General features: G+C 49.2%; 1 protein-coding gene across 2 annotated transcripts in view; it reads right to left on the minus strand.

Annotated features, from left to right (window-relative positions):
- rab31 (RAB31, member RAS oncogene family) overlaps positions 1 to 26,640 on the minus strand; it is a 132,894-nt gene that overhangs the window by 37,185 nt on the left and 69,069 nt on the right. For both annotated transcript variants that reach the window (XM_038808675.1, XM_038808676.1), the window contains exons 5-6: positions 22,486 to 22,592; positions 21,325 to 21,434 (exon numbers count right to left, since the gene is read on the minus strand). In XM_038808675.1, coding sequence (XP_038664603.1) covers positions 21,325 to 21,434; positions 22,486 to 22,592 — 217 coding nt within the window. The remainder of the gene's footprint in view (positions 1 to 21,324; positions 21,435 to 22,485; positions 22,593 to 26,640) is intronic.

Raw genomic sequence — 26,640 nt, forward strand, 5'->3', positions numbered from 1 at the left:
TGTGGATCAGAAATTGGCTAGTTGAAAGAAGACAGAGAGTGGTAGTTGATGGGAAATGTTCAGAATGGAGTTCAGTTACGAGTGGCGTAAAACAAGGATCTGTTCTGGGGCCGTTGCTGTTTGTCATTTTTATAAATGACCTAGAGGAGGGCACAGAAGCTTGGGTGAGTAAATTTGCAGACGACACTAAAGTCGGTGGAGTTGTAGACAGTGCGGAAGGATGTTGCAGGTTACAGTGGGACATAGATAAGCTGCAGAGCTGGGCTGAGAGGTGGCAAATGGAGTTTAATGTGGAGAAGTGTGAGGTGATTCACTTTGGAAAGAATAACAGGAATGCGGAATATTTGGCTAATGGTAAAATTCTTGGTAGTGTGGATGAGCAGAGGGATCTCGGTGTCCATGTACATAGATCCTGAAAGTTGTCACCCAGGTTGATAGGGTTGTGAAGAAGGCCTATGGTGTGTTGGCCTTTATTGGTAGAGGGATTGAGTTCCAGAGCCATGAGGTCATGTTGCCAGCTGTACAAAACTCTGGTACGGCCGCATTTGGAGTATTGCGTACAGTTCTGGTCGCCTCATTATAGGAAGGACGTGGAAGCTTTGGAACGGGTGCAGAGGAGATTTACCAGGATGTTGCCTGGTATGGAAGGAAAATCTTATGAGGAAAGGCTGATGGACTTGAGGTTGTTTTCGTTAGAGAGAAGAAGGTTAAGAGGTGACTTAATAGAGGCATACAAAATGATCAGAGGGTTAGATAGGGTGGACAGTGAGAGCCTTCTCCCGCGGATGGAGGTGGCTAGCACGAGGGGACATAGCCTTAAATTGAGGGGAGATAGATATAGGTCAGAGGTGGGTTTTTTACGCAAAGAGTGGTGAGGCCGTGGAATGCCCTACCTGCAACAGTAGTGAACTCGCCAACATTGAGGGCATTTAAAAGTTTATTGGATAAGTATATGGATGATAATGGCATAGTGTAGGTTAGATGGCCTTTAGTTTTTGACTTCCTATGTCGGTGCAACATCGTGGGCCGAAGGGCCTGTACTGCGCTGTATCGTTCTAAGACCCATGGGGATGACCCGATGAATCACCCCGTGAGCCTCATGGATAACAAGCTCCCCCTCTGTGGGGCGGAGGCCGAGCTGCGGGATAGTTTTTTTTTAAAATTCCAATTAAGGGGCAATTTAGCATGGCCCATCCAGCTACCCTGCACATGGGTTTGGGTTGTGGGGGTGAGACTCACACAGACATGGGGAAAATGTGAAAATGCCACACAGACAGTGACCCAGATCCAGAATCGAACCTGGGACATGGTGCCATAAGACAGCAGTGCTAACCACTGCGCCACCATGCCACCCTATGGGGATAGTTGACTCAGGACATCAAAAGCTGGCCCAGGTAGGAACTGAGTTGCAGAGTAATCCCAACTGGGACTGGGACAGTTACTTAGAAATATTTTACTTTTGGTAATAAACCATTTGTTTTAACTCTCGTTTCCAGACCCCCCCTGTGACTACTAAAGATAGCAATCCCAGTGTTTATTTTGCGATACTGCTACCCTGTGTAAATATGTTCACATAGAACCCTTCACCTTTTAGTACATTCATGCTCCAAAACTCAGGAGAACCCACAGTGCTCACTATTGTTGGAATCCATTATTAAGGAAGTAGTGGTAACAGGACATTTGGAAAGTCAAAACACAATCCATCAGAGTCAGCATGGTTTTATGAAGGGTAAATCGTGTTTGACGCATTGGTAGAATTCTTTGAAGGTGTAGCAAGCAAACAGATAATGGGGATGCTGTAGATATAATATACCTGAACTTCCAGAGAGCATTTGATAAAGCGCCACTCAAAAGGTTAATACACAAAGTCACGATCACGTGGGGTTGGGGGTAATATATTAGCTTGAGCAGAGGATTGGCTAGCCAACAGAAAGCAAAGTGTGGGGATAAATGGGTCTTTTTCTGGTTGCCAGGATGTAGCTAGTTGTGTGTCAGGGTTTGGTCCTCAGGCTCCAACTATTTACAATATATATTAATGACTTGGATGCAGGGTTAAAAGTAGCCAAATTTACAGCTGACATGAAAATAGGTGCGGTACTAAATTACAATGAGAACATAAGAAATTTACAAATGGATGTAGATAGGTTAGGTGATTGTATGAAAGTTGGGAAGTGCTGTTGCAGCTGTATAGGGCATTGGTGAGACCACAAGTGGAGTACTGTGCACAGTTTTGATCCCCTTACTTGGGGAAGGATGTAAACACATTAGAGGCGGTTCAGAGAATGGTCACTAGATTGAGTCCAGGGATGAAGTACTTGTCTAATGAAGAAAGATTGAGCCGTTTAAACTTCTACTCACTAGAGTTGAGAAGAGTGAGGGGAGAACTAATTGAGGTAAATAAGATGCTAAAGGGGATTGACAGGATAGATGTAGAGCGGATGTTTCCCCTTTTGGACATTCAAACTGATGTGTTATATATGTTGGATTAACACGGACTGCAACTCGAAGCAGTATCACTTAAAAACAGGCTTCCAATGCTGTAGATGGTTCAACATTGCTTTATTGAACTTGCCGAGTAATGTACACAGTTGGCTGTGGGTCGACACTCTATTCATCTAAACTTGCTAACCTTGGTCTGGCTTGCCCAGACTTGCTCTGTGCCATGTGTAGTAGGTGCTGACTGTACATTGCACCCTGACTGTTGCTACAGCAATCACCAGTACGAAGAGGCCGAGCCTTCCTGCTTTGTGTGTTTTATATTGGTAATGTACCCTGCAGTGTCCTGCCTGGTGATTGGTTGATCTGTATTCTGTGTGGTGATTGGTTCCTGTGTGTGTCCATCACTGCCTGTCTGTATCTCATTACGAACATGAGTGCATATTATGACATGCACGGCCGTAGTTTTAGGCTTAGGGGTGGCAGATTTAAAACAGAAATGAGGAGGAATTACTTCACTCAAAGGGTTGTGAATCTGTGGAATTCTCCACCCCAGATTGCAGTGGATGGCGGAACACTAAACAAATCTAAGGAGATCGATCGTTTTTTAATTAGTAGTGGGGTGAAGGGTTATGGGGAACAGGCAGGAAGGTGGAGAGGAGGCTGAGATGAGATCAGCTATGATCGTATTGAATGGTGGAGCAGGCTCGAAGGGCTGAATTGCAACTCCCGCTCCTCGTTCTTATGTTCTTATGTATCCAGGTCCACTGTAATCCTGTCAGTGCAATGGAGCACTGTATAAAAAGAAACGTGATCCTCAGGAGCAGAAACAGTCAATTTAACTGAAACATACTCCTCGCTCAAGGATTTTAAGAAAACATTTCTTCAACAAAATTGAATAATCTTCATAGCTTTCCTGGTCTGAATTGCAAACTTATTGAAGTGAGGAATGTTTGTAGTGGGGAACGGAGTACTTTTCACTTCAGGTAACCAAGTATCAGCACTATTCACTTCCAAATGAGGGGAAAGTATGCTAAAGCTCCCTCAGCTAACAATATATTCCTGCTCCATTCACAGCAAAGAAAGAAACCAGATCTCAGCCAAACCAAATTTAAAATATCCCTGGCCCAATGCATCGGATCTGATCTCTTTCTCTCTGTTTGATCTAAAAACTTGATTTTGTGACAACCTTCACAACTTTCAACCCCCCTGAAACACTAGGATTGTGTGTTCTCCCTTCAAATCACTTCTGGTGTTCGTGCAGGATGGCTCCCGACATGAAAACGTGCTGCAGCCGAAGAAAGAATTCATTGTGTGAAACTCTTTTGAGATAGATGAGTCATATTAAAGTAGTCCATAAATGCAGGCATTCAGTACTGATCTCCAAACCCTGGCACCAACAGTGCATTAACAACCTATTCATCCAATTTGACGGTCGAAGACCCATCCATAGGAGCTGCAGTAGAACTGCTCAGGGAAATTGTGGCACTGTGACCTGGATTTTCAGGATCGCAAGTGCTCGGTGCCCGTCATCTGGAGGGTCGTCGAGGAACGCCTCCCCGACGACTCCAAGAGGCCCACTGCCATTTCACACTCAAATGAGAGCTGATTGGCAGCAGGCGGACTTCAGTCTGCACTTGGGGCAAAAGTCCCACCTTGGAAAGCTGTTGTCCAATCAGATTGGCCGACAGCTCACTCACCCACTCCAGGCATTGTGCTGCAGTGGTCAGAAGAGGTACTGTAGCGGTATGCTGGAGTCCCAGGAACCACGGGCGGCTTCGCCGATCATCCGTGCTGGAATCGCGGCCGTCGCGGGACGGAGAATAGCCGTTCACGTCAGAAATCCGGCGAGCCGGCACTTCCGCGATTCTGTGCGGATCCGCCCGTCGGCCCCCGCGGAAATTCTCCGCGCTCGACGGGCCGAGTGCCCACCGAGTCCCGCCGGCGTGATTCACATGTGGTCCCACACGACTCCTATTCTATGGAATTTTGCTCGAAAAATAATCGCAAAAGAAGGAATCAAAAGTTGGTTGGAAGCGAGGATCTGAGCTTGTTGGCTGCAATGGCAGAGAAGCGAGGTCCAGCCCCACAGGCCCAATGGGCGATGGATCAGTTGGTTACATACCTGGATGAGAAGTTCGCCCGGCACCGTAAGGAGTGTGCGGAGGACATGACCAAGGTGGTAGCCTCGATTAAGGAGGCTGTCGACCGGATGGAGATGACAGTGAAGGCCCAGGGACAGTCGATCCAAAAGCTACTGGAGCAAGCGACGGAACAAGAGGAGCAGTCCACTGGGATGGCACTGCAAATTGGTATTTTACAGGATTGACAAAAGCAGCTGCTGGAAAAGGTGGAGGACCTGGAGAATCATTCCCACAGGCAGAACGTTCGGATCGTTGGTCTCCCAGAGGGAAAGGAAGGATCGGATGCCTGTGCGTATGTTGTGAAGATGTTTGAGAAAATGATGGGGGCAGAGGCGATCGACAAGCCGTTGGAGGTGGACCAGGCTCACAGGGCACTTATGCACAAGTCCCAGGGTCGTGAGCCCCCGAAGGCGATGGTGGTGAGGCGATTCCTGGACAAGGAACGCATCATGAGATGGGCTAGGGAGACAAAACGGTTCGTATGGGAAGAAACTAAGATCTGGGTTTACCAAGACTTGGGAGCGGAACTTGCTCAGAGGAGGGCAAATTTTAATAAAGTTAAAGCGGCTCTGTATGCAAAGGGAATAAAATTTGGACTACTCTACCGGCTCGTCTTTGGGTAACCTACGAGGAATGGGAACTATATTTTGGCTCGCTGGAAGAAGTGGCGGGCTTTATGAAAGACAACAATCTGGGGGACCCGTAAGGACTTAATTAAAAAAAGAAAACTGGTCGGTAACGATTTAAATCAAAATGTTCTGTGGTGCACTGTAACCTGAGTTGCGATGACTGGGAAGAGACGGGTTTTTTTTAGTTATCTAACTTTGACCTTTCAGTGTATGTACTAGGGTACAGTTTCTTACTTTTTGTTTGTGATTGTAAAAAAAGGGAAAATAAAAAAAAGAATGGAGGGGGTTGAAGAAAAGCTTTCAAATTAAGATGGTCTAGGAGGGAAAGACATCTGTTTGAGTTTTTACATGCATAATTTTTTCTGTTTCTCCATTTATCTTGTTTGTTTACACTTCCATTGTTTGGGGCTCTGTTTGAAGGTGATGGGATTGATGAAATGTTGCAAAGGGGGAGGGGTGGGCCGTTGAGCGCTTGGACCTTAAGTGGATGGTGTGTTTGCTTTTTGCGCTTGGTGCTATTGTTTTGAAAACTCATGTTAAGAGCTGGGGTGTAAAGATCCAGCAGCCAGTAGACATTTAGGCATCAGGGGTGGAGCTGCTGGGCTAGCTGGTAAGGCTGGCTCATAGAAGCAAAGTGGGGGGTGAGCTGAAAAGTGGCGAGGTGGGGGGCGGGGGTAACCAGACTGGGGGTGGCCATCCTGATTAACAAAACGGTGGCGTTTGAGGTGGGGAAAATGGAGACAGACCCAGGAGGCAGATTTATCATGGCGAGTGGGAAACTGGAGGGAATGGCAGTGGTGCTGGTGAATATATATGCCCTAAACTGGGACAACATCACGTTTGTTAGGAAGATGCTGGGAAAATTCAGGACCTCGACTCGCACTGGTTGATCATGGGGGGTGATTTTAACGCAGTCTTGGATCCTCGGATGGACCGGTCGAGTTCTAAGTCGGGAAAGGTAACAGCAATGGCGAAAGAGCTGCGGAGTTCATGGAGCACATGGGAGGTGTTGATCCGTGAAGATTTGAGAAGCCAAGGAGCAAGGAATATTCATTCTACTTTCATGTACACAAGGTGCACTCCAGGATCGATTTTTTTTTAAATGGACAAAACATTGTTAGCGAGGGTGGTGGACACAGAGTATTCAGTAATTGTAATGTCGGACCTTGCGCCACATTGGCTAGACCTACAGGTGAACACAGGAAACTCTCAGCGCCCACAGTGGAGGCTAGATGCAGGGCTGTTAGCAGACGATAAGATATGTGAGTGAGTGGGGGAGGCCATTCGGGGGTATATTAAAACCAACGATACTGGAGAGACCGCGACTGGGGTTGTGTGGGAGGCACTGAAAGCGCAGGGGAATATATTTTGATTCGGGCCCATAGGGAGAGGGCTGAATGGGCGGGCTAGGAGGAGAAATCTTGCATGTGGATAGGAGATATGCGGATGAGTGTCCGAATGAGGAGCTCCTGAAGTAGCATCAGAGACTTCAAATGGAAGTTGGGCTCCTTTCCATAGATAAGGCGGAGGGACAGCTGAGGAGCATAAAAGTGGCACTGTACGAATATGGGGAGAAAGCTAGCAGGATGTTCGTGCATCAGCTGAGGATGCAGGAGGCGACGAGAGAGATAGGGAAAATTAAGGATGTGAGGGGGAAAGTAGTGAGGGACCCGGGGGCGGTTAATTACGTGTTCCGTGAATTTTAAAGCTGTTAATACGAGTCGGAACCCCCTGCAGGGAGGAGGGAATGAACCAATTCCTGGAGAGGCTAGAGTTTCAGAAGGTAAATGAGGAGCTGATGGAAGTTTTGGGGGCCCAATTGGGCTCCGTGAAGTGATAGACGGATTGGGGACGGTGCAATCAGGTAAGGACCGGGACCTGACGGATTCCCAGTGGAATTTAATAAAAAGTTTTCGGGGCTAGTGGGACCGCTGTTAGTCAAGGCTTTCAATGAATCCAAGGAGTTGGGAGTGCTTTCCCCAACGCTATCATAGCCATCAATCTCTCTCATCCTGAAGTGAGACAAGGACCCGGAGAGCTGTGGAACCGTACAGACCTATTTCCCTTTTAAATGTAGATGCTAAATTACTGGCAAAGGTCTTGGCCACCAGAATAGAGGATTGGGTCCCGGAGGTAATAGGTGAGGATCAGACGGGGTTTGTGAAGGGCAGGCACCTGATGTCTAATATTAGGCGGCTTCTCAATGTTATAATGATGCCAGCCGAAGGGAGTGAGGCTGAGGTGGAAGTAGCCATGAACGCGGAGAAGGCTTTCGACCGGGTGGAGTGGAAGTACCTATGGGATATCTTAGGCAGGTTTGGGGTTGGGCAGGGATTTATGGACTGGGTCCGGCTGTTGTACGAGGCCCCGGTGGCAAATGTGAGAACCAACCAAATCCAATGGGAATATTTTAATCTCGGGAGAGGGACAAGGTAGGGACACCCGCTCTCCCCATTATTGTTTACCCTGGCCATAGAGCCTTTAACAATGGCCCTTAGAGCATCGAGTGTGTGGCGGGGAATAGTGAGGGGAAAGGGGGGGTTGGAGCACAGGGTTTCTCTTTATGCGGATGAATTGCTGCTTTATGTTACAGACCCGGTTGGGGGTGGGTGGGTGGAGGGGGGTTCCCCCAAGACTGCTTTACTTTTTTCAATGCCTTCCAATTTTTATCCCAAAGGCTTTTTTAAGAAAAATAAATGTGGCGATTACAGGTTTTGTGCAGAGGACTCGCTGCCCATTGGCCCAGGTATGTCATGTGCCTCTCAGCCGATTGGCCGAGAGGTAGGTAGCTCTGCCTACGAGGCGGGGTATAAGAACCCGTGTTCTCCGGCAGTCTGCTATTCTTCTGTACGTCTGCTTCCGGGTCCACTTCTTGTGTATTAAAGCCTACGTTTAGTGTCCATTGATGGTGCATCAATTTAATACACAATATTTTAAAGGATGGAGCTTCGTATCAAGCCGGAGTGTCTTCGACTCAGCCCGCACGCAGTGAATGCAACAGCAGCATTTAAACACTGGCTGGCTTGCTTCAATAGCTACCCGAGTACAGCCGAAAACGTCCCGACGAGGGAACAGAAATTGTACATCCTGCACTCGTGCGTTGGCACCACCGTGTACACGCTCATAGAGGACACGCCAGACTACAACGCGGTCATGGACTTACTTAAAGGACATTTCATACGGCCGGTGAACCAAGTCTACGCTCAGCACTTACTGGCCATGAGGCAGTAACTACCTGGTGAGTCTCTGGACGAATTTTACCGGGCCCTCCTCATGCTGGGGAGGAACTGCGGCTGCCCACAGGTTTCTGCTGCCAAGCATATCGAACTTCTGATCAGAGACGCCTTCGTTGCAGGTATGCAGTCCTCGCAGATCCGCCAAAGACTTTTAGAGAGAGAGACTTTAAGCCTCACGGAGGCACGGGCCCTCACCTCTTCCCTAGACATTGCTAATCGGAATGCCCGTGTACACCCCCGATCGCGCAGCGGCCCCCTGGGCAGCGTGGAACGCAACCTCCCTCACCCACACGGCCTGCACCGCAGGGCGCCCCGATAAACCCACAGGGCCCCGCTGCTACTTCTGCGGCCAGGCAAAGCACCCCCGCCAACGCTGCTCGGCCCGCACCACAACCTGCAAGGGCTGCGGCATAAAGGGCCACTTTGTGGCCATTTGCCAATCCAAAGCGGTCGCTGCGGTCCCAAGCAGCGGGTCCTCCGCCCCGCTCTCTTCAGGGGCCCCGTGTGGCCCGCGGACCTCGCTGCCTCAACCTCCCACCGCCACGTGCGATCCCCGGGTGCCACCATTTTGGTGGGGGTGCGGGGAACGGGCGCTGCCATTTTGTCCACCCCCCACCATGTGCGACCGACGGGCGCCGCCATCGTGGACCGGCACCGAGGACCCCGCAGGTGACTACTCTCTGCCTGATGATGACTCAGAGTTTCTGCCACGACTCGCCTCAGTCACATTGGACCAGTCGCGGCCTCGCACTCTATCCACAGCAACCACGAAGATCCTCCTCAACGGCCACAAGACAAGCTGCCTGCTGGACTCCAGGAGCATAGAGAGTTTTGTCCACCCCGCCACGGTAAGACGCTGCGCACTTCCCGTTTACCCAGTCAAACAAAAAATCGCTCTGGCCTCCGGTTTGCACTCGGTCCAGATCACAGGGTGCTGCATAGCAGACTTCATGCTCCAGGGGAGGGAGTTTAAAAATTACAAGCTCTTCGTCCTTCCCCACCTCTGCGCGGCAGCACTCCTGGGGTTAGATTTCCAGTGCAACCTCCAGAGCTTAACATTCAAATTCAGCGGCCCTATGCCCCCCCTTACTGTCTGCAGCCTAGTGTCCCTCAAGGTCGATCCCCCATCCTTGTTTGGAAACCTCACCCTGGATTGCAAACCAGTCGCCACCAGGAGCAGACGGTACAGTGCCCAGGACCGGACCTTCATCAGGTCCGAAGTCCAAAGGCTTCTGAAGGAAGGGGTTATTGAGGCTAGCAACAGCCCCTGGCGAGCACAAGTGCTGGTGGTCAAGACCAGGGAGAAAAATACGATGATCATAGACTACAGTCAGATCATCAACAGGTTTACGCAGCTGGACGCATATCCTCTCCCATGTATCTCCGACCTGGTCAACAGGATCGCGCAGTACAAGGTCTTCTCCATGGTGGACCTCAGGTCCGCCTACCATCAGCTCCCCATCCGCACGAGTGACCTAAAGTACACTGCGTTCGAAGCGGACGGGCGACTCTATCACTTTTTAAGGGTTCCCTTCGGTGTCACAAACGGGGTCTCGGTCTTCCAAAGGGAGATGGGCCGAATGGTCGACCAATACGGTTTACGGGCAACCTTCCCGTGTCTCGATGACGTCACCATCTGCGGCCACGATCAGCAGGACCATGACACCAACCTCCAAAAATTCCTCTGAACCGCAAAACTCCTGAATCTGCCCTACAACAAGGACAAATGCATGTTTAGCACCGACCGTCTAGCCATCCTCGGCTACGTAGTGCGTAACGGAGTACTGGGCCCCGGCCCTGAACGCATGCGCCCCCTGATGGAGTTCCCCCTCCCACACTCCCTGAAAGCCCTCAAGTGCTATTTGGACTTCTTTTCATATTACACCCAGTGGGTCCCCAACTACGCCGACAAAGCCCGTCCCCTCATCCAGTCAGCCACTTTTCCCCTGTCGGTGGAGGCCCGCCAGGCCTTTAGCCGCATCAAAGCAGACATTGCAAAGGCCACGATGCGCGCTATCGACTAGTCCCTCCCCTTCCAGGTCGAGAGTGACGCGTCCGATGTAGCTCTGGCAGCCACCCTCAATCAAGCGGGCAAACCCGTGGTCTTCTTCTCCCGTACCCTCTACGCTTCCGTAATCTGCCACTCCTCGGTCGAGAAGGAAGCACAGGCCATAGTCGAAGCTGTGCAACATTGGAGGCACTATCTGGCCGGCAGGAGATTCACCCCCCTCACAGACCAATGGTCAGTGGCCTTCACGTTCAACAACACAGAGGGGCAAGATAAAGAACGACAAGATCTTGCGGTGGAGGATCGAACTGTCCACCTACAGCTACGACATCTTGTATCGTCCTGGGAAGCTAAATGAGCCTCCCGATGCCCTGTCCCGCGGCACCTGTGCCAACGTACAAGTGGACCGCCTCCGAACCCTCCACGCGGACCTCTGCCACCCAGGGGTCACCCGCATTTTCCACTTTATAAAGACCCGCAACCTGCTCTACTCCATCGAGGAGGTCAGGACAGTGACTAGGGAATGCCACATCTGCGCGGAGTGCAAACCGCACTTCTACCGCCCTGAACGAGCGCATATGAAGGCTTCCCGCCCCTTCGAACATCTCAGCATGGACTTCGCCTCCAGCAGGACGACCAGTTACAACCCCTGGGGTAACGGACAGGATCATCGCTCCCGGAGTTCACGGACAACCACCGCTCCAACGTTGCCGGCACAGCTACGCAGGTCACACAGGACATCCAAGGCACCTGATTGGCTGATCGAATCCATGTGAACTGCTGATGGACTCTTGTTTTTGCTTTGTTTTTTTTCTCTCCCCATTTTTCCCAAACTGTACATAGTTACTGTTCTGTATTTTGTAAATAGTTGCGGGCCAGTGGGCAGCCATCAATGCAATGGTACGATCTAACATCTCTAGTCATACTACCAGTCTCTCACGTACTCACGGGACACGCACCCCCCCCCCCCCCTCCCCACCTCCATGTTCCCCGTACCCCCCCCCCCCCGGTTCCTTTCTCAACAGGGGGTGAATGTGGTAGTATGACTAGGGGTATTACGGTACCTGGGAGTGTGAGCTGCCATTGGTGCAGAGGACTCGCTGTCCATTGGCCCAGGTATGTCATGTGCCTCCGCCTACGAGGCGGGGTATAAGAACCCGTGTTCCCCGGCAGTCTGTCATTCTTCGGTACGTCTGCTGCTGGGTCCACTTCTTGTGTATTAAAGCCTATCGTTCGGACTTTATCTACGTTTCGTGTCCATTGATTGTGCATCACAAACCCTGTGGTGGTGGCAGCCCTAAGGGTGTGGGGGCAATGGAGGCAGCACATGGGATTGGAGGTATCATCAGTGTGGTCTCCGATCTGTAACAATCACCGGTTTATCCCGGGGAGACTGGATGGGGGCTTCAGGAGGTGGCAGTAGGCAGGGATCAAGAGATTTGGGGATTTATTTATCCAGGAGGGCTTTCCGACCTTGAAGGCACCAGAGAAGGAGTTTGAGCTACCGGGCAGGAAGGGGTTTCGATATCTTCAGGTCCGGGACTTTGTCAGGAGGCAGATTCCAAGCTTCCCTCGTCTCCCCCTGAGGGGGCTACAGGATAAGGTTATGTCAAAAACGGGGCTTGGAGAGGGGAGGATTTCAGGAGATATACAAAGGAATTGATGGAGTGGGAGCGGGCCCCGATTAGGGAAGTGAAGCAGAAGTGGAAAGAGGAGCTGGGAAGAAAGCTGGAAATGGAAAAGTGGGAAAAAGTCTTGAAAGAGTTAATTCATCTTTGTCCTGTGTCAGCTTAGACTGAGCCAGTTCAAAGTGGTCCACAGGGCCCACATGATGGTAGCCCGAATGAGCAGGTTCTTTGAGGAGGTGGAGGATAGATGTGGGCGGTGTGAGGATAGCCCGGCTAACCATGTGCATATGTTCTGGGTACGTCCGAAGTTGAGGGGATTCTGGCAGGGATTTGCGGATGTTATGGAGTCCTGGAAGGGAGGGTAACCCCAAGTCCAGAACTGGCAATATTTGGGTTATCGGATGATCCGGGGGCCGAGGGAGGGAAGGGAGCTGATAGAACATAGAACATAGAACGATACAGCGCAGTACAGGCCCTTCGGCCCTCGATGTTGCACCGACATGGAAAAAAACTAAAGGCCATCTAACCTACACTATGCCCTTATCATCCATATGCTTATCCAATAAACTTTTAAATGCCCTCAATGTTGGCGAGTTCACTACTGTTGCAGGTAGGGCATTCCACGGCCTCACCACTCTTTGCGTAAAAAACCCACCTCTGACCTCTGTCCTATATCTATTACCCCTCAGTTTAAGGCTATGTCCCCTCGTGCTAGCCACCTCCATCCGCGGGAGAAGGCTCTCGCTGTCCACTCTATCTAACCCTCTGATCATTTTGTATGCCTCTATTAAGTCACCTCTTAACCTTCTTCTCTCTAACGAAAACAACCTCAAGTCCATCAGCCTTTCTTCATAAGATTTTCCCTCCAGACCAGGCAACATCCTGGTAAATCTCCTCTGCACCCGTTCCAAAGCTTCCACGTCCTTCCAATAATGAGGCGACCAGAACTGTACGCAATACTCCAAATGTGGCCGTACTAGAGTTTTGTACAACTGCAACATGACCTCATGGCTCCGGAACTCAATCCCTCTACCAATAAAGGCCAACACACCATAGGCCTTCTTCACAACCCTATCAACCTGGGTGGCAACTTTCAGGGATCTATGTACATGGACACCGAGATCCCTCTGCTCATCCACACTACCAAGAATTTTACCATTAGCCAAATATTCCTTATTCCTGTTATTCTTTCCAAAGTGAATCACCTCACACTTCTCCACATTAAACTCAATTTGCCACCTCTCAGCCCAGCTCTGCAGCTTATCTATGTCCTTCTGTAACCTGCAACATCCTTCCGCACTGTCTACAACTCCACCGACTTTAGTGTCGTCTGCAAATTTACTCACCCATCCTTCTGCGCCCTCCTCTAGGTCATTTATAAAAATGACAAACAGCAACGGCCCCAGAACAGATCCTTGTGGTACGCCACTCGTAACTGAACTCCATTCTGAACATTTCCCATCAACTACCACTCTCTGTCTTCTTTCAACTAGCCAATTTCTGATCCACATCTCTAAATCACCCTCAATTCCCAGCCTCCGTATTTTCTGCAATAGCCGACCGTGGGGAACCTTATCAAACGCTTTACTGAAATCCATATACACCACATCAACTGCTCTACCCTCGTCTACCTGTTCAGTCACCTTCTCAAAGAACTCGATAAGGTTTGTGAGGCATGACCTACCCTTCACAAAACCATGCTGACTATCCCTAATCATATTATTCCTATCTAGATCCTCTCCAAGACTTTACCCACCACAGACGTTAGGCTCACCGGCCTATAGTTACCGGGGTTATCTCTACTCCCCTTCTTGAACAAAGGGACCACATTTGCTATCCTCCAGTCCTCTGGCACTATTCCTGTAGCCAATGATGACCTAAAAATCAAAGCCAAAGGCTCAGCAATCTCTTCCCTGGCTTCCCAGAGAATCCTAGGATAAATCCCATCAGGCCCCGGGGACTTATCTATTTTCACCTTGTCCAGAATTGCCAACACTTCTTCCCTACGCACCTCAATGCCATCTATTCTATAGATGTCCTGGCCTTCGCCGCCTTGGTGGCCCGGAGACGGATTTTGCTGGGATGGAGGGACTCGGAGCCCCCGAAGTCGGGTATGTGGGTCAGCGACATGGCAGGGTTTCTCAGTCTGGCTGGGATGGAGGGACGCGGAGCCCCCGGAGTCGGGTGTGTGGGTCAGCGACATGGCAGGGTTTCTCAGTCTGGCTGGGATGGAGGGACGCGGAGCCCCCGAAGTCGGGTGTGTGGGTCAGCGACATGGCAGGGTTTCTCAGTCTGGCTGGGATGGAGGGACTCGGAGCCCCCGGAGTCGGGTGTGTGGGTCAGCGACATGGCAGGGTTTCTCAGTCTGGCTGGGATGGAGGGACTCGGAGCCCCCGGAGTCGGGTATGTGGGTCAGCGACATGGCAGGGTTTCTCAGTCTGGCTGGGATGGAGGGACGCGGAGCCCCCGAAGTCGGGTGTGTGGGTCAGCGACATGGCAGGGTTTCTCAGTCTGGCTGGGATGGAGGGACTCGGAGCCCCCGGAGTCGGGTATGTGGGTCAGCGACATGGCAGGGTTTCTCAGTCTGGCTGGGATGGAGGGACTCGGAGCCCCCGAAGTCGGGTGTGTGGGTCAGCGACATGGCAGGGTTTCTCAGTCTGGCTGGGATGGAGGGACTCGGAGCCCCCGGAGTCGGGTGTGTGGGTCAGCGACATGGCAGGGTTTCTCAGTCTGGCTGGGATGGAGGGGCTCGGAGCCCCCGAAGTCGGGTATGTGGGTCAGCGACATGGCAGGGTTTCTCAGTCTGGCTGGGATGGAGGGGCTCGGAGCCCCCGAAGTCGGGTATGTGGGTCAGCGACATGGCAGGGTTTCTCAGTCTGGCTGGGATGGAGGGGCTCGGAGCCCCCGGAGTCGGGTATGTGGGTCAGCGACATGGCAGGGTTTCTCAGTCTGGCTGGGATGGAGGGACGCGGAGCCCCCGAAGTCGGGTGTGTGGGTCAGCGACATGGCAGGGTTTCTCAGTCTGGCTGGGATGGAGGGACTCGGAGCCCCCGAAGTCGGGTGTGTGGGTCAGCGACATGGCAGGGTTTCTCAGTCTGGCTGGGATGGAGGGGCTCGGAGCCCCCGGAGTCGGGTGTGTGGGTCAGCGACATGGCAGGGTTTCTCAGTCTGGAAAAAAATCAAGTTTGCCTTGAGAGGATCAACTCAGGGGCTCGCCTGGAGATAGCAGCCGTTCATCGACTTCTTCAAAGAAAATTTGGCTGACTTTGCTCCGCACTCAAAAACATATGGCAATCTGGAATAGGGACCCTCTTCCCTTTCCTAACGCATAAAGATCAGAACCATTTTAGTGCCCCTTACAGCCATCTCAGTTCAGAACAGATAACTTAGTACGGGGTCGATCGTGTGTGCGTTTTGTTGTTAAAGGAATTGCCAAGAATCAAGGCAACTCTTTTTCAGCAGGTGTTTGAAATAATCAGTAAATTCATTGCGTTTTTTTCTTCAACAACATAGGAGCCCGAGCAGATCTGCCCCAGAGGACACCTGCTGTTACATATTGTCTGCAATACATATTTCTTTCTCTACCTGCATTTTCCTATGTGTCTAGTTGAGAGATTTCAAGGTTGCAGTATTAACCAACTGATTTGTATTTCCTTTGCCCTCGAGTGACCATACTCAGCATGGGCAAGCTCAGTAGGCAGGTTGGTGCAACCAATGACCCTAGCCTCCAAGAGCACCCTCATTCTAAAAACGTGCGACTTTTCCATTTCCTGCATCATCTGGATTACTGAGCTCAGCGAAAGTTTATCATTTTCTGACCCGCCGGGAATCTGCATTGAGAAAGTATTGCAATACCAAATTCCACAGCACACAATCATTACAAGTTAACGGGAAAATTTGCTGAAGACAGTGACACGTTTCACAGTTTGCCCAGCCGCTGTTGAAATGGCAAAGCAAGTTCTCTGTTCTGGTGTAGCTTTCTGCCAAATTCCCCCACCAGCTGACTACATATAAGTGAATGTGGCTGGGAATGTAGGAGGGCACAGAAAGAGAGAGCCCTCTCCTTCAGACAGATCAGTCACAATTTACATCTCCATGGTCTCCTGAACCTGCGTACTTTGCAGTGAACCCGTGTCCAAAGTGAGGGAAATTAATGCAAGGAACAGAACAGGTTCCTATCTCTTATACCCCAGTAGCAGCATGACAAGGCAGGTAATACCACTGCACAAAAACACCTGCCACATTGTTCTGCATCTTCCCGTCGCTCATACCAGCCACTGCTATGGCTTTCCAAGATTTCTGTCCAGGGATTTGGCAATACTCCCAGTTACCAGGTTGTTTTGTGTCTCCTGCCAGCCCGCCACTTCTGACAGCCACTGAATTCAGGAGCTGTCAGCCCCGTGCTGCTTTCTACCGTCACTGCCCTGATCTCAAATCAGTTGTGATCTTGCTTCACCAAAACAGAGCAGAGGCTCAAAAGGAAGCACAGGGGAGTTGCTGTAAACTTACTATTGACCTGATTACCGAGTCGGTGACTGCCCTGGCTCAATACAAGTGCAAGTCCAGATCATTAACACTGAGAAATGGCAACTGCCACACATACAGAATTAGGGAATGTTTCAAAGAAGCTCCCTTGGCTTACATCAATTCATTTAAAATATACTTGTGTCTGCATTTAATTCTGTTATTAACACAGCACTAATCTAACGATAGCTCTTGTGTTCAGCATTGTTTTAATGTTGAGGCAGATGCCTGGTAGCTTCTGTACCCTTGATAAACTTTTTGTTCTGGTCCTCCTTCACACTGGACCTCCCAAAAGTTTGAATAATAAATGGCCTCCATTTCCCCAGGCAAGCTATTCAACCTCAAGAGCTTTTCACATTGTTCATATCACAAAGGCTGCCTGCTTCCAGCTCTGTATTACTCATCTCCGGTCCAACTTCAACCCATTTACTGTTCAAACCCTCAACTAGAATCATGATGATGGCATCCATCCATCTCATATAGAAGGAGGCCCCTCAGTCTGTCTTGTCTGTGCTGACTCATTCCAAGAGCAATTCACCACGTCTCACTCCCCCACCTCTTCCCTGTAACCTTGCAAATTCTTTTCTCTTCAAATAATTATCTAATTCTTTGATGAAAGGAATGATTGTATCTGCTTCCACCGCATCACAGGAAATGCATTCCAGATCCTAACCACTACAAGAGAAAGGTTCCCCTCATGTTGCTGTTTTTTATTTTGTCAATCACCCCAAAGCCTGTAATTTTTAGCTCTTCTACCAATGAGAACAGTCTCTCCCTATCCACCCTGCCTAGACACCTCATCATCTTGAGCATCTATATTAAATCCCCTCACAACTCTTCTTCAAGAAGAACAGCCCCTGCTTCGCACAACAACAGCCGACTATGGTCACTTCCAGGCTTGACATTTCCCAACTTTCGTCAACTCCAGGTTAACTAAAATTCCGTTAGTCCCGTTCATCCATCGTGTCTTTGTTTGCCAACATACATTGATTCCCAGGTCACCAATGGCTAATTTTTAAAAAATCTAACTTTTGTCTTTAAATTCCTTCATGTCCTCGTCTTTTCCTGCCTCTGTAACCTCCTCCAATTATGCAACTGACCCAAGCTCTCCATTCCTCTAACTCTGACCCATTTTGCAAACCCATCCCCCTTCTGCCTGACCATTAAAGGATGTGCCTTCATCGCTATGCTGCTGAACTCTATCACTAAACCCAGCCCTGCCACTTCAGACCCCTCTTCCTTTGGGACCCTCCTTAACCAAGCCCTTGATCTCTTTTCCCAATATCACTTCCTTCAGCTCGTCATCCATTTTTGTCCAATGCCACTTCTGTACCTGAAAAGGTGCTTGATAAACTGGACGTGATGTCACTGGACAGAAATAGTCCCGTTTGGGTATGTTTAGTGGGGTGTTTGGCCCTGAGAATGACACCGCTATTTAATGGCACTTTGCCGATTTTGGCCTTAGTGAGGAATGCCAAGGCCACATTTACATTCATTTCCTGCACTGACAAGCTCAGAAGAGTATTGTGGTGCCCCAATATTTTGACCCCCCTCAGCCATCTCACCGCAGACTCCAGACTCCCCACTGCACCCAATCTACCTCTTATGGGGGCCTTCAGCCCCCCACCCGCACCATGACCCCAGCTCAAAAGGACAAAGCCACCCCAGACCCAATCCGTGGCATAGGAAACCTGGCACTTGGGCATCTCGGCACTGCCATCCTGGTACCATGGCAGTGCTTCTGCCATCCTGGCAGTGTGCGTCGGCTGGGAATTTGCCTGGGTGGCAATGTCAAGGTGCCCAGGTGGCAGAGCCAAGGTTCCCAGATGCTAGCGGAAGTGCCAGGGTACCAACATGTCCAGAGCCTGACCACCCGGGGAACTCCAATGGATTGGAGACCCTCCCGGGTATTCTTCCGACTAGTCCACATTGGTGTGGACTTGTACCAAACAGCACCTTGGCCAGGTCTCCCAGGTGAAGCCACTAGTCCACGGGCCCCAGGATAATATGGTGCAGACATATTTAAATGTATTTCTGGATCTTTCCCAGCAAGGAAGCCCATACATCAGTCATTCCGCAATTGCAGAATTGTTACAGTGCATAAGAAAGCCACTCAGCCGATCGTGTCTATAACAGCTCTCCGAATGAGCCTTATAACTTAGTGCCATTTACTTGCCTTTTCCCCCTCCCCTGCACATAATCATCTAATGCCCTCTTGAATGCTTTGATTAAACCTGCCTCTGCCACACTTCCACGCAGTGCATTCCAGACCCAAACCATTCGCTGTGTGGAAAGGTTTTTATTCTAACGTTACATTTACTTTTTTTGCAAATCGTTTTAAATCTGTGCCTTGGGGTTTCTCCCTATGCACTCTGTCCAGCCTTTCAGAATTGTGAACACCCCAGCCCAGTCTCCTCTTAGCCTCCAATGTCTCTTCCTAACTGAAGTTTCTCATGCCTGGAACTCACTTGTAAACCTCTTCTGCACCCTCGCCGATGTGTTCACATCCTTCCTAGTACACAGTATTCAGCGGAGATCTAACTAGTGTCTTAAGAACACATAACATAGAACAGTACAGCACAGAACAGGCCCTTCAGCCCTCGATGTTGTGCCGAGCATTGTCCAAAACCAAGATCAAGCTATCCCACTCCCTGTCATTCTGGTGTGCTCCATGTGCCTATCCAATAACTATCCAATAAGTGTCCGACTCCACTATCACAGCAGGCAGTCCATTCCACACCCTAACCACTCTCTGAGTAAAGAACCTACCTTGGACATCCCTGCTATATCTCCCACCCTGAACTTTATAGTTATGCCCCCTTGTAACAGCTACATCCACTCGAGGAACCTTCCACCTTCCAGCTCACACTCATGCCGTCTTGTATAAGTTCAGCGTAACCTCCTTGCTCTTGTACTCTGTGTTCCTATTAATAAAGCCCAGAATACTATCTGCTTTATTAACTGCTCTCTCCACCTGTCCTGCCTCCTTCAAAGACTTATGCACATATACACCCAGGTCCCTCTGCTCTTGCATGGATTTTAGAGTTATATCTTTTATTTTGTAAGTCCAGGGACACCACATCAACAGCATTACCCTCATCAACCCTCTCGGTTTCCAACTTAGTGAAACATGACTTTCCCTTAAGAAATCAGTGCTGCTCTTCCTAATTAACAGGCGTTTTTTTCATCTGACTATTAATTCTATCCCGAATGATTATTTCTAGAAACTTCCCCACCACCAAAGTCAAACTGACTGGTCTATAATGACCGGGCGTATCGTATAACGTTTTTTGAACAAGAGCGTAACATTTTCAATTCTCCAGTCCTCTGGCACCTTCCCTGAGTCGAGGGAAGACCGGAAGATGATGGCCAGTGCCCCTGAAATTTCAACTCTCACTTCCTTCACTAACCACGAAGTTAGTACAGGCAAATAAACGAGCGCCACCTCTGCATAAAAGCAAATTACTGCAGAAGCTGGAATCTGAAACCTAAAAAGAGAAAATGCTGGAAAATCTCAGCAGGTCTGGCAGCATCAGTAGGAAGAGAAAAGAGCGAACGTTTCGAGTCCAGATGAGCTTTACACAGAACATACAGTGCAGAAGGAGGCCATTCGGCCCATCGAGTCTGCACCGACCCATTTAAGCCCCCACCTCCACCCTATCCCCGTAACCCAATAACCCCACATAACCTTTTTTGGTCACTAAGAGCAATTTTTCATGGCCAATCCACCTAATCTGCACGTCTTTGGACTGTGGGAGGAAACCGGAGCACCCGGAGGAAACCCACGCAGACACGGGGAGAAAGTGCAGACTCCATCCAGACAGTGACCCAGCGGTGAATCGAACCTGGGACCCTGGCACTGTGAAGCCACGGTGCTATCCACTTGTGCTACCGTGCTGACAAAGGGTGATCTGGACTCGAAACGTTAGCTCTTTTCTCTCCCTACAGATGCTGCCTGACCTGCTGAGATTTTCCAGCGTTTTCTCTTTTGGCCGCCTTTGCATAGATCGGAGATATAAAATATACAACCTCAGCAATTCCAGAATTTCATCCACCTTTTCTGTGAGATGGCACCTCTCAAACTGTGCGGAGTCTGCACATCCTCCCCGTGTGTGCGTGGGTTTCCTCCGGGTGCTCCGGTTTCCTCCCACAGTCCAAAGATGTGCAGGTTAGGTGGATTGGCCATAATAAATTTCCCTTAGTGTCCAAAATTGCCCTTAGTGTTGGGTGGGGTTACTGGGTTATGGGGAAAGGGTGGAGGTGTTGACCTTGGGTAGGGTGCTCTTTCCAAGAGCCGGTGCAGACTCGATGGGCTGAATGGCCTCCTTCTGCACTGTAAATTCTATGAAAAATGGTCTCTATTTTATATTTGTTCTCAATTGCTACGATTAACTTTCCTAAATTCCTCTTTCTAAACCTCAAAGATGTTTTTCTGTGAGCTCCCGACAACCCCACTGCGTTGGAAGTTAGAAATCAAATTAATTCCTTCCAAGGACCTCAAAACTCCTTAACTCCTTCAATATTCCCATGCTCCCACATTTCTGAAACTTTTATAACGCCAGGTTGGCATCACCTGATCACTATCATGATTCACCTTGTATTATATTATTTTTAAGAAGAGGAAGTGCCCCCCTTGGATTCTCAACAGTTTAATGTACAAAGTTTGGTGCTCGGGCAGCATTCCCGGTCATTAATTTTCGAAGGCGCAGCATTACTTACTGATTCTCTCAAAGAGCTCTCCGACGTTAGTGGCATTTTTTGCACTTGTTTCAACAAAGATGGCATTGATGAACTTCACATATTCCTGGGCATCCTTCACTGTAACCTCTCTGGAACAGCAAAAAAAGGTTGATTAACTAAAGCTGAGTCAATCAGGGATAGAGAGATTATCGAAAACATCTTCAGCTTTTAAGGTTTGTGTATGTGTAAGTGGCTCATCCAATTAGCAGTGGGGCATCAGTAAAATTAGAATCTTTTCTAATGAGCTATTATTCATTCACATGTACTGCCCCCCCCCCCCAACCCCCAACCCACCCTGAGATTGTCCAATCTCGCGAAAATCAAAGGATTTCTGCCTGGGTCGCTGGATCTCCCACGGTGGGTGGGTCCCGCTACGACCGTTCGTCTTTTTAAAAACAAATTGTGAGCAATAAATGATGTTGCATTTACCTTATGTCAACCGGTAAAACTTTTTTTTTCCAATTTGAATCACCCAATTTGTTTTTCCAATTAAGGGGTAATTTAGCGTGGCCAATCCACCTACCCTGCACATCTTTGGGATGAGGCGGTGTGACCCACACAGCCACGGGGAGAATATGCAAACTCCACACGGACAGCGACCCGATTAAATGATAATATTTAACAATGTAAGCTGTTTATGAGCCAAACTCATCAGATCAGTAATCAAATGAAATGGATTGAATTTTGTGCGAAAACGATGAAGATACTTTGCAGCGCAACACAGTAGTTAGTGACGGTAGGCACGGTGGGTGGCATGGTGGCACAGTGATTGGCACTGTTGTCTCACAGCGCAAGGAACCCGGGTTCAATTCCGGCCTCGGGTGACGGTCTGTGTGTAGTTTGTACTTCCTCCCCGTGTGTGCATGGGTTTCCTCCCACAGTCCAAAGATGTGCAGGTTGGGTGGATTGGCCATGCTAAATTTCCTCTTCATGTTCCCCTCAGTGACCCTCTTTTGGAGGGTCAGTGTAGACCCGACGGGCCGAATGGCCTCCTTCTGCACTGTCGGGATTCTATGAACACGGTTTTGAGGGAAGTGGCAAAAACCTTTAATATAGATGCAATCCTGAATTGCTGAAAGGGCAGAGACGACTTGCTGCTTCTGCACAAACCAAGATAGATTGTGCTGTGTAAATACCAACCTCATATCAGAAAGGTCACATTTGTTGCCAGCAATTGCGACCACAATATTTTCAGGCCCATGCTCTTTCAATTCCTTTACCCATTTCTTCAAAGTGTAGAAGGATTCCTGAGGGGAAACGCACAGTAAACATGATCACAGCACAAAATAAAACAGGCGTTGTTTTCTCGCAGTTCAAAAGTTTAGCCTTCATGGTAAATCTGTTTAGATAAGTGCCTATTTAGTTATTTTATTTTCTCTTTCAGTTTTCATTTACCCTGCGTCATCGCATCGTGAGGCAGTGCTGTTGATAGTTCCAGCGTTGAATGCTCACTGTGCAACCTTTCATCCTCCAGATCACTGTAAACAACATTTTTTTTTCTTTAAATCCTGGAACTTGTATAAGTGATGTGTTTCCAAAACTCCTTCAGTCAGCTTATTATCGGTGATCCTCCACAATTGCTGAACATTTGGTTTTCATGCACCAGAGTGAATCACCTCTTTAGTTCCCAACATTTCCTCTCTGTTGAAACCTCCCAACATAGCTGCCTCAGATCTGGAGTTGACACATTACCAAACAGCGACACACAGCCCTTTCATGTCATGGTGGCCATGGGACTGGAAGAGATCTGATGATATGTTTTGAGTGCCTGGAGCCGTGCTTCTGGATCATCTCAACCTCAGGAATGTCGCATGCAAAAACTTGGGCAAATAAATGTTTTCTTTGACCTGTGGAAAGTGCAGCCAGTAATGGAAACTGAAAAGATTGCTGTTGAGACGTTTTAGTTTAGCTTGTTCCTGCAAATACTATCACGGGATGCTGACTAATATTTCTTCATCAGACATGTCTGAGGATTATCTGGGGACTTGTTTGTTTTCAAAGTCAGGTTTTGCTGCTAGTCTAATGGAACCAACCTTTGACTGTGTTCAAGAAACACATCCCAAAACACTCTTTCGAAACCCTTCTTTTCAAGAATGTCTTTCAACCCTAAACCTCTCCAGTTTCCCTTTTCACCTCCTGTTAAATGCCCATTTGGGGGGGGGGTTACTGGTATAGGGTGGATACGTTGGCTTGAGTAGGGGAGTGGGGTGTTCATTGCTCGGCACAACATCGAGGGCCAAAGGGCCTGTTCTGTGCTGTACTGTTCTATGTTCTATGTTCTATTTTGTTTAATGGTATCGTACTTTATGACTATCATCGAAGCTGGGTTTCCTGCAACTCTGATACAGCACAGAAGGAGGCCATTCAGCCCATAGTGATTGACTCAGCTTTCCGAATGAACCTTGATGCGACCATCAATTCACACGAGACAGAGAATAAATGTCAACAGTGGCTTTAATCAACTAGAACAGTGCCTGCCTGCGACTGCTCTGCAATGAGAGACGCCTACAGGGCTACTGCTCTTTTTACCTCCCCTCAAGGGGACGGAGCCAGGGGCGGAGCCCACAACGGCACCAACATGATACAATCAGTGTAGTACAGTACAATGGTCCATAGGTGGAGCCCACATGGGCAACAGTGTGGTACAATGTAGTACAGTGGTGAATGGTTACCATAATACGTTCACCACAAACCTCACCTCTCTTTTCAGGAGACTTATAGCTATATAAGTTAGGGCATAGGAAGATAGTAAGAATCGGCCATTCAGCCCCCCCCGAGCCTGTCCTGCCATTTAATTAGATCATGGATGATTTGTGACCTAACCTGCCTTTAGCCCAGATTCCGTAATCTAGAATCACTACAGTGCGGGATACACCCAAGACCCGCGAGGCATTGGGATTGGAACTCTGCCCAAAAGGGGCGGGACCAAACAATGCTCACTAAAGTAGGTCCTAAACCTACCTAAGACCTACCTACCCAGGATTTACCGGCCTCCTTCGAGCTACCAGCATCCCCAGGGAGATTGCAGCCAGGCGCCTATCAGTCTGATCCACGAGGACCCGAGGGGAGGTCTCTTGGAGGCCCCTGGGTGGCCAGGGATAGTGCAGGGTGGCCCCCTGGCCCTCCCCCTGGAACATGGGCACCTTGACATTACCCAGATGGCACGGTCATAAAAGCCCAGTGGCAGTGCTAAAGATGGCAGGAACACTGCCTGGGTGCCAGGGTGGCACTGTCAAACGTCAGGGCCCGAGGGAGGCCATGTCGATAAAAGGAGGGTGGAGGGATGGGTTTGAAAGGTGGGGATGTGCAGGGCAGGTAAGTAGGGTCCCTCTTAGAGGGGGGGGGGGGGGGGGGGGGGCTTGAGGGCCTAAAGAGGGCGGGGGCTATCCAAAGACACGTAGTCACTTTTTGGGCCTGGGCAGTTTCTCTGGGGTCTAGCCCACACTTAGAATTTTTTTTCAACTCTTGAGAACTGAACTCTGAGATTGGGCCGCCATTTTGAAAGAGTCCCCCACACCCCACACTCATGGGCAATGTCACCCCCCACACATATGGGCACTACCCCCAAGTGGGGAGATCTGGGATAGAGGGGGAGATAATGATGTAGTCGTAATGTCACCTGATTTTTTAATTCGAAGCTTGGGCCCGAGGGAAACAGGTTCAACTCCCACCATGGAAGCTGATGTCATTCACATTTAATCGATTAATATTTTAAAAATCAAGAATTAAAAACTAGTCTCTGTAATGCCGTCTGTGAAACTATCATCGATGATCATAAAAGCCCTTGTGGTGGGGCAGCATGATGGCTCAGTGGTTAGCACTACTGCCTCACGCGCTGATGACCCGGGTTTGAAACCCAGCTCTCGGTTACTGTCTGTGTGGAGTTTGCACCTTCTCCTGGTGTCTGCGTGGGTCTCACCCCCACCACCCAAAGATGTGCAGGGTAGGTGGATTGGTCACAATAAATTGCCCCTTAATTAAGTAAATAAATAAAAAATAAAACCCCTCATGGTTCACTAATGTCCTTTAGGGAAGGTAAATCTGCCATCCGTATCTGGTCTGGACCATATGTGACTCCAGACCCACAGCAATGTGGATAACTCTCAACTGCTCTCATCTCAAGGACAATTAGGAATGGGCAACATAAGGCCCTGTTCTCATTGCAGCTTTGGTCCAAATATGGACAGAAGGGCTGGAACTCAAAAAGGGAGGCGAGAGTCACTGCCCTTGATATCAAGGCAGCACCTGGGCCAAGTGTGACAAGAAGCAGCCCTAGCAAACCTGGAGTCAAGGGAATCAAGTTGGTGTCATTCCTGGCACAAAGGAAGATGGTTATGGTTGTTGGAGATCAATCACCTCAGTATTTGGACATCACTGCAGCAGTTCCTCAGGGCAGAGATCTAGGCTCAACGATTTTCAATTTGTTGATCAATGACCTTCCCTCCACCATTAGGGGAGAAGTGGGGATGTTTGCTGATGATTGCACAATGTTCAGCATGATTTGTGACTCCCCAGATATCGAAGCACCCATATGCACCAAGACTTGGATAACATTCAGGCTTCGGCTAAGTAGGAAGTAATGTTTGTGCTACACAAATGCCAGGCAATGACCATCTCCAACAGGAGAAAATCCAACCATCTCCCTGGATATTCAATAGCATTATCATTACTGAATCCTAATCCTGAAGATTACCATTGACCAGAAACTGAACTGGACCAGCCATATTAATACTGTGGCTACAAGAGCTGATCGGAGACTGGGAATTCTATCCCACTGACTCTGAAGCCATTTTCAGTGCCATCCCTATCCCAACTTAATCAATATCAAATAGATCAGGGAGACCACTCAGCCCTTCTACTTCCCCCATTCATAGTCTTTTTGAAGGCAAATACATTGCAACTCTCCTTCCTGTTCTCATATGACAGATTCTGGAGAACAAATGGTTTGATGGAGCCTGGCAGTCCACTGCACTGAGCATTAATACTACCACCTGCAGTTGTGTGAGTTTGATAGGTAAGTGCAATAGCAGAAAAGGAAGCAGATAGATAGGGCAAGGCTGCAGTAGTTGCTATAAGAAAAGAAACACTATTGATATGGTGCCTTCCACACTTCAATACATCCCAAAGTACCTCCCAGCCTATAATAATCCCCATTCGGACTACAGGGAAATCGCTGATTGATCACTCCATGGGCTTTGTAGAATAGATGTTTCCATAGTGAGCGGGCTGAGGCCCATCCAGCTGTGGTTCATTAGCAGGATCTTTAAATGTAGCTCCCAGACCGGCAGTTCCCGA

The sequence above is a fragment of the Scyliorhinus canicula genome, chromosome 10 (genome assembly GCF_902713615.1).
Source record: "Scyliorhinus canicula chromosome 10, sScyCan1.1, whole genome shotgun sequence".
Lineage (NCBI taxonomy): Eukaryota > Metazoa > Chordata > Chondrichthyes > Carcharhiniformes > Scyliorhinidae > Scyliorhinus > Scyliorhinus canicula.